At 56.1% G+C, this 14,433-nt stretch overlaps 1 protein-coding gene across 4 annotated transcripts; it reads left to right on the top strand.

Moving 5' to 3' along the window:
- Positions 1-379: 379 nt before the first annotated feature.
- Positions 380-12,821, top strand: LOC121473469 (transmembrane ascorbate-dependent reductase CYB561). Of its 4 annotated transcripts, none has more exons than XM_041725883.1 (7): positions 401-524; positions 4,607-4,768; positions 8,257-8,473; positions 9,442-9,540; positions 9,816-9,919; positions 10,370-10,527; positions 10,762-12,821. In XM_041725883.1, the coding sequence occupies exons 3-7, from the start codon at positions 8,269-8,271 to the stop codon at positions 10,952-10,954; spliced, it is 759 nt and encodes a 252-aa protein (XP_041581817.1). In that variant the 5' UTR covers positions 401-524; positions 4,607-4,768; positions 8,257-8,268; the 3' UTR covers positions 10,955-12,821. The 4 variants fall into 4 exon arrangements, with proteins under 4 accessions (XP_041581814.1, XP_041581815.1, XP_041581817.1 ...); XM_041725882.1 differs by lacking the exon at positions 401-524 and adding an exon at positions 560-4,482; XM_041725880.1 differs by lacking the exon at positions 4,607-4,768 and having other exon boundaries at positions 380-524.
- The last annotated feature ends 1,612 nt before the right edge of the window (positions 12,822-14,433 follow it).

Here is a 14,433-nt window from a genome sequence, read left to right as displayed (position 1 = left end):
TCCCCCTCCCCCGCAGCGCCCGCGGCCTCCGCGTCAGGCCTGGGCAAGAGGTCCCCACACCTGGGCCGCAGCCCCCCTGCACCCCTGAACGCGCCCCGGGTCGCGAGCCCCGGATCTCGAAGGTTACCCGAGCTCGGGTCCAGAAGGCCGGGGTCGCAGTAGGCGCGCTGCGGCCCCTCAGCGCCCGGCGCCGCAGCCCCAGGGGCGCGGCGTCAAGGTTCGGGCCCGGGCAGCGCAGGGCCGCGTCCCGAGCGCCGCGCACTAGCGGGGGCCCGGCCGGCGCGCGCGGGGGCACTTCCGGCGCCCTGGGCGTGACCCGCGCCGCCCGCGCCGCCCCGCCCCACGCCGCCCCCGCGGCCGCCGCCCCGTCGTCATGGCGACGCCGTAGCTTCCGCGCCGGGGGCGGGGGGCGGGGGGCGGGGGGCGGGCGGAACCGGCCGGGGCGCGGCGCGGGGAGCTCGCCGGCCGGGGCGCCGTGTGGTGCTGCGCGGCGGGGACCAGCTCCGGGCCCGGCGCCCGGCCAGGTAGGCGCCCGGCGGGTGGGTGCGAGCCGAGCCCCCGCGCGAAGCCGGGGCGGCGCCCAGGTGTGCGGCAGCGGGACGCCCCCCCCGCCGGCTCCGGCCTCCGCGCCCCCCGCACCTCACCTGCTCCCCAGCCCCCCGGAGCCGGTCGGGACCGGCGAGAGCGGGCCGTGCGCCCCGCGGGAGCTGTCGGCCTCCGCGCCACTGCGGAAGTTAGGTCGGAGCGCCAGGTGGCCTCACCTGTTCTAGAAACTCGGGAGGGTAGACGTGGACCCGCCAACGTTTGCTACGACTGTTGTGTTGAAACCTGAAACCGAGACCCGCCGGACTGCTCTGCTGGTTCTCTCCTCAGCCTCGCCTCTCTGCCTTTGGGGTTGAAAAGTATCTAGCTAGGAGAACCTAGTTCTGGAACCTCCGCAGCTTCCTGTGGAGGGTAGGAGCGTCTCGTTTGGGAAACCCTGGCTCGCCGGCTCGGCCCTGCGGGGCCCTGAGCTGTGAGTACCGGTGCAGAACTGAGCGGAGGGAGCGGCCCGCTGCTGCCTTTGACACCCAGGTGCTGGCAGCCCCCCCCCACGCCTGCTCTTTCCCCCAGAGCGTCACAGTGAGAGGGATCCCAGTGGACCCTACCCCCAGCCTTTCTCTTTGAGATTGTCCCTCTCCTCTCATGCTCCCTAACTTGCCAGTCTTTGAGGGGTTTCTAAGTCTCATTAAATGAAGCTCCATCTCAGGACATCTGGATTCTTTAACTCTGTTTTTATACCAAATGAAGAAATCCCACCTTCTCACAGGTACCTTGATTTCTCTTGTGAAATTGGATTTGAGGCAGAAAAATACAGAACGAAAACTTGTAAATGCCAAGGTGAGACCCACAGAGAGAAAGGGTGCGGCAACCTCCCCCCACCTCCGTGCGGGAGGAGGCAGCCGGCAGCCGGGAGGTGGAGCCACCCCTGCCTGCCCCACCTTGCCCTGGCCCTGGTCCTGGCCACCTTTTCTTGGCTGGCAGAGCTTGGCTTCTCTAATATGGAGTGGCACAGCAACACCAGAAGGCACGGGTGAAGGAATCCGCCCCAGATCCAGGGTGGGGGACGGGAGCAGATAGAAGAGGAGTGTGGATTTATGAGAGGTGGTAGGGCTGTCTGCTGCCATCTGGCTCTCTGTGGCCCCAAACCTCTTATGTTAACAACTTTGGATTTGCGACTCTTCCCAAGGTTTTGTTTTTATTAGATTGTTATCTGAATGCCAACCATGTGACGGGCACTTTGCTAGGCACCAGTACATATTTATCCCACTTAATTTTTTCTGGGCCAGTGAGTAAATCAGGTGAGATTCAATATCCCCTATGTTGTGGATGAGGAAGCAGGCTCAGGGAGGGGACTTGGCTTGTCCAGGAGCACAGAGTCATAAACAGTGGGACTGGCTTTAACATCACATCTGCTTGACCGGAGCTGCATTCATGGGTCCTAGGCACTTTTGCCTTGCTGGGACCCTTCTTCCATTAAAAATAGTAACAGTAAAACAAACAAACACTGTATATTTTACAACTGTGTTGTTATAAAGACAAATGTATTCCAAGCTGGATTAAAAATTAGAACGTTTTCTTCAACGCTAAATTTGTTTTTCCTCCTGACTTTGGTAGAAATCATAACATTTTTTGTGGGTCCCTACAAGTTTTGGGAACCCTGGCACCAAGCCCGCTGTACTTAATGGAGAACCAGGCCCAGTGTCTAACTTCAAGCTTTGCTTTCTTCCTGCAGGCTAATTGGAGCTCTGCCTGACAGCTCAACCTTCATTTTGCCTTCTCTTCCATCACATTCTAGGACATTCTAGGGCAATTGAGTTGTTCCCTCCTCCCCCACTCACTCATCAAGAAAAGCTCTAACCTCAGTCCCCAATATAATCTTCTCTAACTCAATTAAAACCCTGCTGTGGACAAGGAGGGCTGTGGCCAGGCCAGGCTGCCAGCTTCCAGGCTTTAGGACACAGTCGATGTCTGGTCCCCATAATGAGATTAGGGCTCGTGGCCTTTTAATGAAACTGTGGGCTGGGGGAGAAACAGTGATTCTCAGCACGTTCAAGCCCTGCGGGTAGCTCTTGTCCCTGTTTGATTGCATTAAGTGGAACCTGACTGCAAGTGTGTGGGAGGGGAGGGAGTGACTGTCTCAGCCCAAAGTTCCAGAAGCTGCCAGAACTGTCACCCCCATCTTGTGCTCTGACAGCAAGGAGGGTGGCTGGGCAAGGGACTATTAGAGCCTCCCCTGCTTCCAAGACTCGGGTGTGTGAGGCAGAGGAGGCCTTTGGGGTGGAGAGTGGCTGCTTCCAGGCCTGATGCTGCTGTCCATGCTTCTCTGCTTTGGGAACAAAGGAGGTGTAAGGACTGCCAGCATTCTGGAGGGACAGCCCAATTGGGAAGGAAGAGAGTCTTGTCACTGTCTGGATGAACCCAAGGAGCATGATTCCAAGGCATCTGCTTAGTAGGGAGTGACTCTCAACTGATTTCAAGGTTTGCACATGTTCCATCTGTTTTGTGGGGAGGTCAGATTCCAGCCAGAGTCCCTGTAATGTGTTCTCTCTCCAGCATTGGAAGCAGCCCTTCCTTTGCACAAAGAGAGGTTGCCAATGATGTTGAATGGAATAGGAATGGGGGAATGCCATTGTTGAAGGAATCTTTCTGCTCATGTTCTGTAAACCACTGAACCACTCACTACTCCATCTTTTTTGTGAATCTGTATTTTTCCCCCTTGGAGCTTATTGACTATGAGGTCACCTGTAGGCAAGGCACAGGCCTGCCTGAGGCAGGATGGTCTTGCTTGGTGTGAGCTTTGAGCATCCCTCTTCCTTGGACTTAAATCAACCTTCACATTGGGCAGGGGAGTGGGGGAGACAGCTTGGGCCTCTGAAGTTCCACAGGTTAATCTTTATGGCTTTCTCCTGGATGCCTAGTTCCCCGGACAGATGGGGCAGGAGCGCTGCCTTTGGAGCCTCTGTGAAGAAAAGCTCACTGATCAGTTGGTTCAGCCTCCTGCGTCCCCTTCTCTCTCTCTCTTTTTAAAAAGATTTTATTTGATTTTTCATGAGAGACACAGAAAGAGGCAGAGACACAGGCAGAGGGAGAAGCAGGCTCCATGCAGGGAGCCTGATGTGGGACTTGATCCTGGGAGTTCGGGATCATGCCCTGAGCCGAAGACAGACACTCAACCAGACACTGAACCACTGAGCCATCCAGGTGTCCCATCCCCTTCTCTCTTAACTACCGGTTTCCGTCCTGCCTCTTTTTCCCCCAGGAGAGCCCACAGGGGACACCAGTACTTGATGGCTTAAACTGCCTTAGGAGCCTGGTTTCCTGAGGGGTGAGGGACATGGGAGGACTGGCATGGGACAGGGAGGGACCCATTGGAGCTCTGCTTCAGAGTGATCATATTTGGCAAGTGCCCATTCAGATACATCCTTGATTGACTTCAGTATTTGGAAAGCAAGACAGTCCACCCTGGATGCGGGGCACAGCCATACCCCTGCCAGACAACTACTGCTTGGGTTGTGCCACTTCAATGTATAAAAGTAGGGGGACACTGTCTTCAGTGTGTATGGTGGAAAGGGCCATTGGAGCCTGAGTTGAACTCGTGGCTTGAATTCCTGCTACTCTTTAAAAAAAATCTTGTGTCTGCTCTGTAACTTGTCTGCAAGCTCCTTGAAGGCAGGGATCACGGCTTATCCAGTATCTGGCGTATTGCCAGCATACAAAGGGTGCTTCATGAACAAATCATTGAGCAGCTATTTGCGGCTGATAATTTGGGGCATGTCACCTATCCTCTTTAAGCCCCCATTTCCTCACCCATTAAACTGAGCCAATACTCCTGTTATCGTGGTGGTATCGTGAAGGTTACAGGAGAGAATGCCGAGTACGGAGTCGGGGCTTGGAAGCCCGCCGTGAGGCCCCTGTCCTCCCAACACACGCAGGCAGCAGGTGGGTTGCAAAGAGCACGAGGGGCCTGACTTCCTGGGGGCACTCAGGGTGTGAATTTACAGTGCAGAACGTTCAAGCCCCCCATTTAGTCCTTTCACTACTCCAATGTGTGTTTTCTTTTCAGGACCACCAACCACTCCTCCAGTTCTCAGAGGACACTGACCAGGTGTCCTGCAAGTGAACTCAGTCCTGACGCTGTTTACGTGGAGACAGCATCAGATCCCACAGGTTATGGGCTCAGGCCCACAAGACTGCCCCCCACTAAAGATGCCAGTTGCACATCCAGGTTGGCACCAGTGCTTCTGACCCACCTGCTGTAGATAGGAAGTTCCCATGGCCCTCTCCTCAGGTTCAACTAATTTGCTAGAGCAGCTCACAGAACTCAGTGAAACATTTTACTTATTAGATTTATTATAAAAGGATATGACTTAGGACCCACCAGATGAAGAGGAGCGGAGGGGAGGGTGAGGTCCGGAAGGGTCCTGAGTGCAGGAGCTTCTATCCCCGGGGACTGGGGGAGCTGTCTTTCCCTAGAAGCTCCTTTTGGATTTTAATGGAGGCTTGGTTGCTTAGAGGTGGTTGATTAGATCATTGGCCATTGGTGATTGAACTCAAATCTCCAGCACCTCTCTGGGGGGGGGGGGGGGGAGTTGATGGGTGGAACTAAGGATTCCAGGCTTCAGTCACGTGGTTGGTTCCCCTGGCAACCAGCCCCATCCCCAGGTTATCTAAAGGCTCAGTAACTTAACAAAAGACTGCTTTATGGCCTTCTTGGGAAATTCCAAGGGTTTTAGGAGCTCCATCTTATATACTTCTTGTAAGTCACAACCCACAGCTCTGAGGAGAACCTTGCTCTGATCTCTGCCTGTCTCAGTAGGAGGCTGGCTGGCCTGGCCGCAGAGTGGCTCTGAGATCCAAGAGCTCCCACTGCTGTCCTTGGTTAATCTGCGTGGCAGGTGGACCCGCGGCAGAGCACGTTCCTTCTGCTCTTTCTAATTCGGAGCTAATCAGGTTCCGACCGTGCCCCGGGGCCAAATGAATCTAATAAAGGGGAGGAGGGCGGAGAACAAGTGACCGGAGGACAGCATCTGTTCCTGTTAGAGTCTGTGCAAGGGAATAGATCCTGAGGAGGCCCTAGAGGAGCAGGACGCATCCCCGCCTGGCACCAGCTCACAGGGCCCGTGAGCAGAGAGGCACAGGCAAGCCTAACGGGGGGGCAGGACGCCACCTGGTAAGTGAGCTGCAGGCCAGTCTCGAGGGGCAGAGGTGAGCGAAATGCCCATTTCAGGTTGTGGGCAGATGGATGGAGGGGAGGGTGAGTGGAGGAGGTGGAGGAGGGGCGAGTGGTGGGGAGCAGGGAGCTGGGAGGGAGACATGGGGAGTGTGAGGCAGAGGGTGTTGTGAGGGCCGGGAAGTGGGAAGCGAGGGTATCCTCTGAGTGTGTTTGGTGAAAAAACCCAGGGCCACAGATGGAAAGGGAGTCAGCATCATGTTACAGGATTGGCTTTTCATCAGCAGGTAGTGGCCCTTTCATGCAGGGTAGGGCATCAGGATTGGGGAGCTGGCTCGTCCCTGGCAGGTCTGGCATGTTGAAGTGGGTACAGAGATTGGGGTAGAAGCTCCATGCCCTGGCTGGGGTGGTGGTGATGAAGAGGGCCAGGAGGGAAGTGATGGGGGGACTGGGGCGGGGGGAAATCCCCTTGGACTCGGTGACCTGTCTCCACTGACATTTGCACAGTTGTCAGGGCCAGGCCCAGGAGGGAGCCACACTGGCCACCTGCCTGGTCAGGAAGGGACTTGGTAGCAATGGGCAGGTGAGTTGACTTTGAATGTGCTGAGTTTGAAGTGTTTGTGGGATGTAGGTAGAGAACACAGTGGGTAGTTAGAAACAGGGTTTGTATTTGGGGAAGAGATTGGAACTGGGCCTAGATTTACCTGTGAAAGGTGACAGATACAGAGACAAGAGTTTCAGAAATGAGGGTTCGTAGTCTGCCAGGCCTTCTGGAAATAGATGTGCCTCCCTGCCATGGGAGTGTGTTCGGAAGATGATGATAAAATGTCAAAAAAGTAAAAGAGAATGTAGCTTGCTGCAGGGTTCCGTTTCTCCGGTTAGGAATTAGACACACGTGCAGAGATGGCCACATAGTATGGTTCATTTAGCGAAAAACTGGAAGCTAGCTAAATGTTGAACAACAGGGATCGGGCCTTGGTTATAGCATGAAACAGCTGCACAGAAGAATCCTGTGACGTCATGCAAACGATGGCGTAGGTGGATATTTGACATGAGAAGATATGCATGACCTACTGGGAAGTTAAACAGGTCATACCGATTCTGTTTCTATAAAATACTGTATGTGTTTCTAGAAAAAAGGGATGTAAGGACACATGTGAAAATGCTAATTACTTGGAATTTTTACCTTTTTTTGCTAATCTGCATTTTAGTGTAGGAAGTGTGTATTAGTAACACTCCCCACTGCCCCCGCCTTTTTTTTCACGGTGAAGTTGCCTACACTTGTCGGGTATGGCAGAGAGAACCGGGAGGTAAAAGGAGTCCCTCCCCGCCGCCCACCAACCAGACACGAGCTCTTGTGCAGCAAGGGGTAGAGAGCGAGCTCCCGCTGGCTGTTAGCGGGGCCCAGAAGCCTGTTGGGCCACGGCTCTGCTCAGCTGTCCTCCTCTGGGATGTTCCCAGTGCTTCTAGGAGAGGCCGGGACGCTGGGGAGGGGAGAGCACCTTTCTGTGGGCACAGGATGCCCAACACCAGGGTGAGGGGGGTGGAAGTCATCTTCGTTCGTGCCCCAGTGCCTCTGCCTCCTGGGCGTAGGGGTCAGGGCTGGGCTCTGGGTCAGGAGAACCCACTGGCTCAGGGTGAAGAGCTGGCACGAGGGCCATCCTGACCCTGGGGGAGGCTAACATGGGGGGGACTGCACAGAGGAGCCAGGAAACAGGCTCACCACACACACACAGCGCCCTGAGCAGGGCTTTCCCACCTCCCCGAACTGCCTTCGTCCTTCGCAGGGGACCAGACCCCCTGCTTCCTGTCCCGACAGCATTGCGGGGAGTGCAGTGAAACGCAGGAAACATGCCAGGAGCCCTGAGTGGCCAGTGTTAGCCCCTGTAGGTTTCTGGTGCCTTTAGGTTTGGAGAGCTCACCTGAGCCGTGCAGCCCTAAGGGGGGGCAGCAGGGGGAGCAGGCTGCTTGGCTGCTCCTGTTCCCCACTCCTGCAGGCCTGCAGGCAAGCAGGTCAGAGCACATCTCTCCTGCAAGCACCTGCTGTGGGGGCCTTGCCCAGGCCCACAGGGAGGGCATGGCTTTTTATCTCAGGCTGCCGCAGGCATGCTGGCTGTGGGGGGCTGGGGTGGGGGGGTCGGCTTTCTCCTCCCTGGATGTACTCATGACCCCCCCTCCCCCCGGGGACAGACCCTGGTCCTTCAAGGGGTTTTCTCACTTCTCTGTACCTCATTTGTGAGGCCCCCCTGAGAAGACCCAGGGCCTCGTCAAACAATATAAAGCCCAGGCGCAGGGCCCTCTGCCCCTCCACAATTTGGGGGGCCTTCACTTGCACCCTCATTGCATCTCACAGCCAGGCATCTGGCCTGTCTCTGGGGGAAGTGGGGCACCCCTGCCCAGCCACCCTTGAGACTGGGGATACCGGGCTTTAGCACAGGGTGGCCCTGGGGGCAGGTGGGCAGAGGGGGCGCCGGTTGGCCTCAGAGGCCAGGGGTGTGCCTGTGGGGTGCCAGCTGCTCTGAGCTCTCCTGTCTCTCCTGCAGCAGCTGTTCAGCATGGAGAGCCGGGCCGGCGTGGCGGCCACCCCCGGAGCGCTGCCTTACTACGTGGCGCTCTCCCAGCTGCTGGGCCTGACGGTGGTGGCCATGACCGGTGCGTGGCTCGGCCTGTACAGGGGCGGCATCGCCTGGGAGGGCGCCCTGCAGTTTAACGTACATCCGCTCTGCATGGTTATAGGCCTGATCTTCCTGCAGGGAGATGGTGAGTCCCGCTGCCTGCACTTCTGGAGCCGCTCCTAGGGGAGGCCATTTGCAGACGTCGCTCAGCCCTGAGGTCTCCTGTAATTGGGCACATTTTCAGATTCCAGAAAAGACATGAAGGAAGCTAGCTTGGAGCCTGGGGATCCCAGGCATCCAAATCCAGGGGCCTGGGGTTGGTGGGTGGCAACTCCTTTCCTACTTACCCTGGCTCTTTAGACAAGGAGCGTCCGAGGCTCTTTCGACAAGCAGAGCTGCGCGCTGCTTAGAGCAGCCAGCCCAGGGGCTGGGCCTTGAGCTGAAATTGGGAGAAAGAGGGTGACTGTGTGTGTGTGCATGTCGGGGGGATACTGGCTGTGGCCGAACTAAAGCTCTCTGGGGTGGGAGTGAGGCCATGTTTAGCTCCCACCCTGCCTTCTGTGGCCTTCTTCTCTGGTAACAAGAAATCCAAATCTGGATCTATTTGACCCATTCTTCCTAGAGGAGGTCCTGGTGACAGCCCCTCCTTCAGCAGCGGAATCCTCAGAGGCATTCCCCATGCCGCCTGGCCCTGTCCCACTCAGCCGAATGAGGGGGTTAGCTTGGGAACCAGGGGCCCCCCCAACTAGGGAGCCTGCTTGCTACAGGTAGTTAATGTCCGCTCAGGCTTCCATACTGGACTATTTGAGAATCATCATAGCTAAGAGGTGACCTCAGAAGCTTGGTGGGCCCTCATTGTGACCGCATGATGAGCCTACAACACAACCTGGAGTACACAGGACACTTGACCAGGAAGTGGAGGTGGCGGCTGGGGGAGTGCTAAGGCACACGGACCCAGACCCGAGGGCCCCTGCTGGGCCCCCGGGAACCTTGTTTAATGTGGCTGAGGTACCTTGACAAGCCCTTAATTCAGATCGCCCTTCCTAGCCAAGGCATGTCTCCTTGGTGCCAGCAGCACGCAGGCCTGACGTTCCTTTTCTCACTCCCCATAAGCCCTGCTGGTTTACCGTGTCTTCAGGAATGAAGCCAAACGCACAACCAAAGTCTTGCACGGGCTGCTGCATGTCCTCGCGCTCATCATCGCCCTCGTGGGTGAGTTCTGGGGCACGGCTTTTCCTTTCCTCTCCCTCTGCTTCTGACCTGGGGGAAGAGGCTGTGGGACAGGTCTGGTCTCCTCCAAGTCTGCTGTGGCCCCCTCCCCATGTCCCTTCCCCCTGCTGGCGTCCCCTGCCGGGACACTAGGTGCTGGCAGCCATCAAGCTGGGACCAGATCCCAGAAGTCCCAGCTAGTGGGGTTTCCCTTGGGTCACCTCACCCGCTCCCCGCCCCACAGCCCTGTCCTCACATGGCCCCTTACTGTGCTCCAGGCTTGGTGGCGGTGTTCAACTACCACCGGCAGAAGGGCTATGCTGACCTGTACAGCCTGCACAGCTGGTGTGGCATCCTCGTGTTTGTCCTCTACTTTGTGCAGGTGAGTCCTTCAGCCCCACAACGATGTGGGGAGGCCGGGGCGGGGACGTGAGTGCCACCAGGGGGCCCATTTTCCAAGGCATGTGCCTGAAAGTGAAAAAGGTGCTTTCAGATTCTGAGATGGGTGCCAAAGCCAGGATCATGGGTGAGGGGGCCTCAGACCCAGGCACCTTCCAGCTGACCCCGCGCACGTGTTTGGCCTCTGGCCCAGGCTGCCGAGCAAGCGTACAGGCCCGGTGAACTGAGAGCAGGCCTGGAGTGCCCTGCCGGGGCCAGGACCTTTCCTGTGGGTGCTTGCTGCTTCCTCACCCTTGCTCCCGGGACTGAGGAAGCCAAGTGGGTGGATGGAGGACTTCCCAGACAGCGTGTGGACACGACTTACCCGGGGTGGCCTTGGGGTGGCTGGGCCGGGGGCCAGCTCAGTCCCCAGCACCACCGCCTTTTCTTGCAGTGGCTCGTGGGCTTCAGCTTCTTCCTGTTCCCTGGAGCTTCGTTCTCACTGCGGAGCCGCTACCGCCCCCAGCACGTCTTCTTTGGCGCCACCATCTTCGTCCTGTCTGTGGGCACAGCCCTGCTGGGCCTGAAGGAGGCGCTGCTTTTTAAACTTGGGTGAGTGTCCTGTGTCTCCAGGGCCAGCAGAGATGGAGCCCTGCCCTCTGCTTCCCCAGACCTCTGCCTTCTGGGCCAGCTCTTGGTGGACTTAGTGGAGTGGTGGTTCTCCTCTCTGGGGGGCCCGGGGAGGCCGGGTTGGAACACCCTCCATCTTTCTGGCCTGGGTGCAAATGGCATTGGGCCTGACAGTGACCCTTTGGGTGGCTTCTCCCTTCCGCCCTAACCCTGCAGGGCCAAGTACAGCACGTTTGAGGCTGAGGGTGTCCTGGCCAACGTGCTGGGCTTGCTGCTGGCCAGCTTTGGTGTGACTGTGCTCTACATTTTGACTCGCGCTGACTGGAAGCGGCCACCCCAGGCGGAAGAACAGGCTCTCTCCATGGACTTCAAGACGCTGACGGAAGGCGACAGCCCCAGCTCCCAGTGACCGCCTGCCCTTGCCCCACCACAGGGAGGGCGCTGGCCTACTCAGTTCTGGGGGTTTGGATAGGCGTCTTTCCCACGCCCCGTCGAGGCTGCCCATAGGACCAGCGGCTCCTGGGGAGGGCTCGGCAGGGTGGGTAGGGAGTGTGGGGGCTGCGTTCCCGGGAACTTTGAGGTCTGACTTCTGGGGTGAAGGACTTGGCTTCCTCTGCTTTCCCTCCTTGCTGCTGCTTTAGAGTCCTGTCAGTCATCCACCAACCCCTGCCCCTGTGTCACCATCACCCCCCCGCTCCCCCCCTACAAATCGAGAAGCTCTGGGTAGGGTTTTGGGTGGTCAGTCCTGATTACAAAAGCACAGATCCCTAAAGACGTAGAGTGGCTCTCCTCTTGAAGCAGCGGATGCTGGGCCGCGTCCAGGGGCTGCAAAGAGCACAAAGCTGTGGGAGAAACTGGACCTTAGTGACAGGCCTGGCGAGGCCAAGACTTGCTTTGTGTAACACTGAATGCAAAGCAGGAGTCTCGCTAGTCTGAATAACACGTGGTGAGAATGGGTCTAGGCTTTGGCAGCGGAGCAAGTGATATTATGTATAAAATATGTTGGTGTTCAGGGCAGGGTTCCCCCGGAGAGGGGAGGGACGGGCCCCTGGGAAGCAGTGGAGATGTGGCTTTGGCCCCGTCTGCGCTTTGCCTTCCCTTTCTTCAGTCCTCAGCCCCAGGACGGCTCTACTGGGAGGGGGATGGGCCACAGGACTGAGACAAACTGTACTTGGCGCTGAGGGCGACAGGGGAGGGCGGAGATGGCCCCCTGGGCGGTGGGTGGGCTGTCCTGCAGCTACTCCCGCAGGGTCCCCGCCCTCACCAGCTGGTTTAGGCGCTGCTCTGGCTCTGCCCTGAGGCCAAGGGCATGGATCTTTTCTTTCTTTCTTTTTTTTTTAAATAGATGGCTGCTGCTGTAGTCTTATTCCTGCTCTGCGGGGAAGGCAAGGCTGCCTGCTTGTGTTCTGGAGGAAAGCCTCATCCCTTTACCTGGGCCCATTTTGCAGGAAGTTGGGACTGAGTTGGAATCGGGTTAATCCCCCAGCTGCATAAGCAGGCTGTGCTGCCTCCTGAGTCACTCTTTGGCTTCAGTCTCGAAGTAACGTGATTAGAGCATTGACCTTGTGCTTCTTGGACTTGGTGAATGCTCTCTTCTTGTTTTCCTTGTTTTCTGGGCTTTGAGGAACATGACCCAGTTTGAGACAGACACAGTTTACTGACATGAAGAAATGAATGAGATTTCCAAACCTGACTACTGTTCCTTTGATGGTTGCCTTTTTCTCACTCAGTGCTGCCTTAGAGAATGGGGCTGGCCTCCTCCAATCCTCCAATTCTCAGATTTCTAACTCTCAACTTTGGCCTTGGGCCCTGCCTCCGGCTGCTGCCACTTCTCTGAGCAGGTGGCTGGAGTCCGGAGCTGCCCCCCTTCCCCGCAGGGCTGCCCAGTCCCCTCTGAGACTCTCCCCACCTCCTCCACCTCTGCTGCAGCTTGCCTGGACGGACTGGGTGTTCGCCTGGTTACACCGTGCTCTCTGCCAGGGCCTGGCTCACGCTGTATAGCCAGATAGTTACACGTGGAGAAACGCCCCCTTGGACAAACTACCAAAGTACAATTGTGTGTCTCCCTTGCCAGATGCCACATAGAGAAATGGAACCTTAGATTTGTAGTCAAAATCTGTAAACTGGCCTGCTTGCCGAAGTGTATGTTGGATGATTCAGGAAGCCCCCTGCAAGCTGATGCGTGGTGGTTTATTTTACTTTGCCTGTGGCCAGTCTTCTGTGAAGTACAATGTAGCATTGGTGTAACAGATGATTCAATAAATGTCTACAGCCGATCTCTGACTTGTCTTCATTTGCTGTGACAAAAAAAGAGAGGCCTGTGCTTCTAGTGGAGTCAGATACATGAAGTTAGTCTTACTAGGCTCAACAGAAATTGAACGTCCCCCCGCTGGGCACAGAAGGTAAAGTGATTAAAGATATCTGTCATGGCACAGGCTCTGAAATGGCCCAGGGGCTGTTCAGTGTCTGACCCCAGTGTGGGAGGCGCTCCCTTAGGGTTAGAGAAACCCTTTCCTCAGCCCAGAGAGAGTGGCCTGGAGGGTGCACCCCGATAAGGGCCTTGGCAAGAAGTTCTCCCCAGTATTCTGTTCACTTTTTACCTTTTGAAAATCTGTCTTTTAATTCCTTAAGAAGAGGAGCAAAGCTTTGAGAACAAGCTGAGATTCCACTTGAGAACAATCCCTAAGGCTCAGGCAGGAGGTGTGTTTATGGTGATCTCACGACGGGATGCTCTGTGTGCTCCAGAAAAGCATCATCACTTAAAATACTATTTAAAGGAATCCTACAGCAAGTCCTCTGGTAAGTAATCCTTGGGTAACATGAATCCTTTCTGACATTTACTTTATTCTCTGTCCTTTAAAAAAAAAAAATTTTATTTATTCATGAGAGACACAGAGAGAGAGGCAGAGACATAGAGAGAGAAGCAGCCTCCCTGCGGGGAGCCCAATGCAGGACTCGATCCCAGGACCCTGGGATCATGACCTGAGCCAAGGCAGCGGCTCAACCATTGAGCCACCCAAGTGCCTCCTATTCTCCATATTTTTGAGAGGTCTTTGCTTTCTGCATCCATGTTCTTTCTCCTGAATGAAGCTTCTGCCTGAACCTTCATTGGCTTAAAAGCTTGCAAAGCACACGACTTCATATGTGTCACAAGCCGATGGCTCAGTCAAGGTCACAGCTGGCTCTCAGAATGAGGACAGAATCACCTTGACCCTGTTAGCGTCCCATCTCACTTCCAACTCTTGTGCTTGCCTCTGCATCAAGGGTCTCCTAAGTTTGTAAATATTCAAAAGATCCCAGCCATGAAGGTGGTGCCTCTTCTCCCTGCAGATGGACCTCTTGCCTCCTTTACCTGCTCAGGATGCCCCTCACCTTAACTGGGTTTGGAACCCCTTGAGGTCTCAAAGTTTTCAAACCACGAGGTTTTCTATGAACCAGTAGGTGGTTCATTCAAGAGTCTTCTCCTTTCTTTTCTGAAGGTAACTCTGGCATCCAGGCTGGGATGACTGCGTGCCTGGTTTTCCTGCTTTTCCAGCTTTGGCTGTTTGGGGGAAATGGATGTATTGACACAATAGGGATGTTTGTTCAGCACACACTGGGGTCTAGGGGAAGCTGTGTCCCTACAGCTCGTCCCTACAGTAGACAGGTACCTGCTAGGCAGGAAGGGCTGCAGGACTCCATGCTAGCCACTTTTTAGAAAAAGGTATCAAATCCCCAGCTGGTTTCAGGAACCCTGCAGCTTCTACAATGCAGCGGCCTAGCTCTCTAGATGGTAAGGATGGGAAAGTTTATCCTGATTTAGGAAGAAAAAGCAAAGGTCTGGAAGTAATGGCTTCCAGTTTTGACCACTTTCCTTCAGAACTTGAGCTAGGGGGCGTCCCCTCGCCC

The sequence above is a fragment of the Vulpes lagopus genome, chromosome 12, assembly GCF_018345385.1.
Source record: "Vulpes lagopus strain Blue_001 chromosome 12, ASM1834538v1, whole genome shotgun sequence".
NCBI classification, from domain to species: Eukaryota; Metazoa; Chordata; class Mammalia; order Carnivora; family Canidae; genus Vulpes; species Vulpes lagopus.
The sequence above is the reverse complement of the archived record's forward strand: the minus strand, read 5'-3'. Positions and strand labels throughout refer to the sequence as shown.

Excerpts from the sequence above, each read along its gene's own strand:
- LOC121473469 (XM_041725880.1), top strand. The coding sequence starts at position 8,269 with ATGGAGAGCCGGGCCGGCGTGGCGGCCACCCCCGGAGCGCTGCCTTAC. Across the intron at positions 8,474-9,441 it reads GATCTTCCTGCAGGGAGATG|CCCTGCTGGTTTACCGTGTC; the intron begins GTGAGTCCCGCT and ends ACTCCCCATAAG. Across the intron at positions 10,528-10,761 it reads GCGCTGCTTTTTAAACTTGG|GGCCAAGTACAGCACGTTTG; the intron begins GTGAGTGTCCTG and ends CTAACCCTGCAG.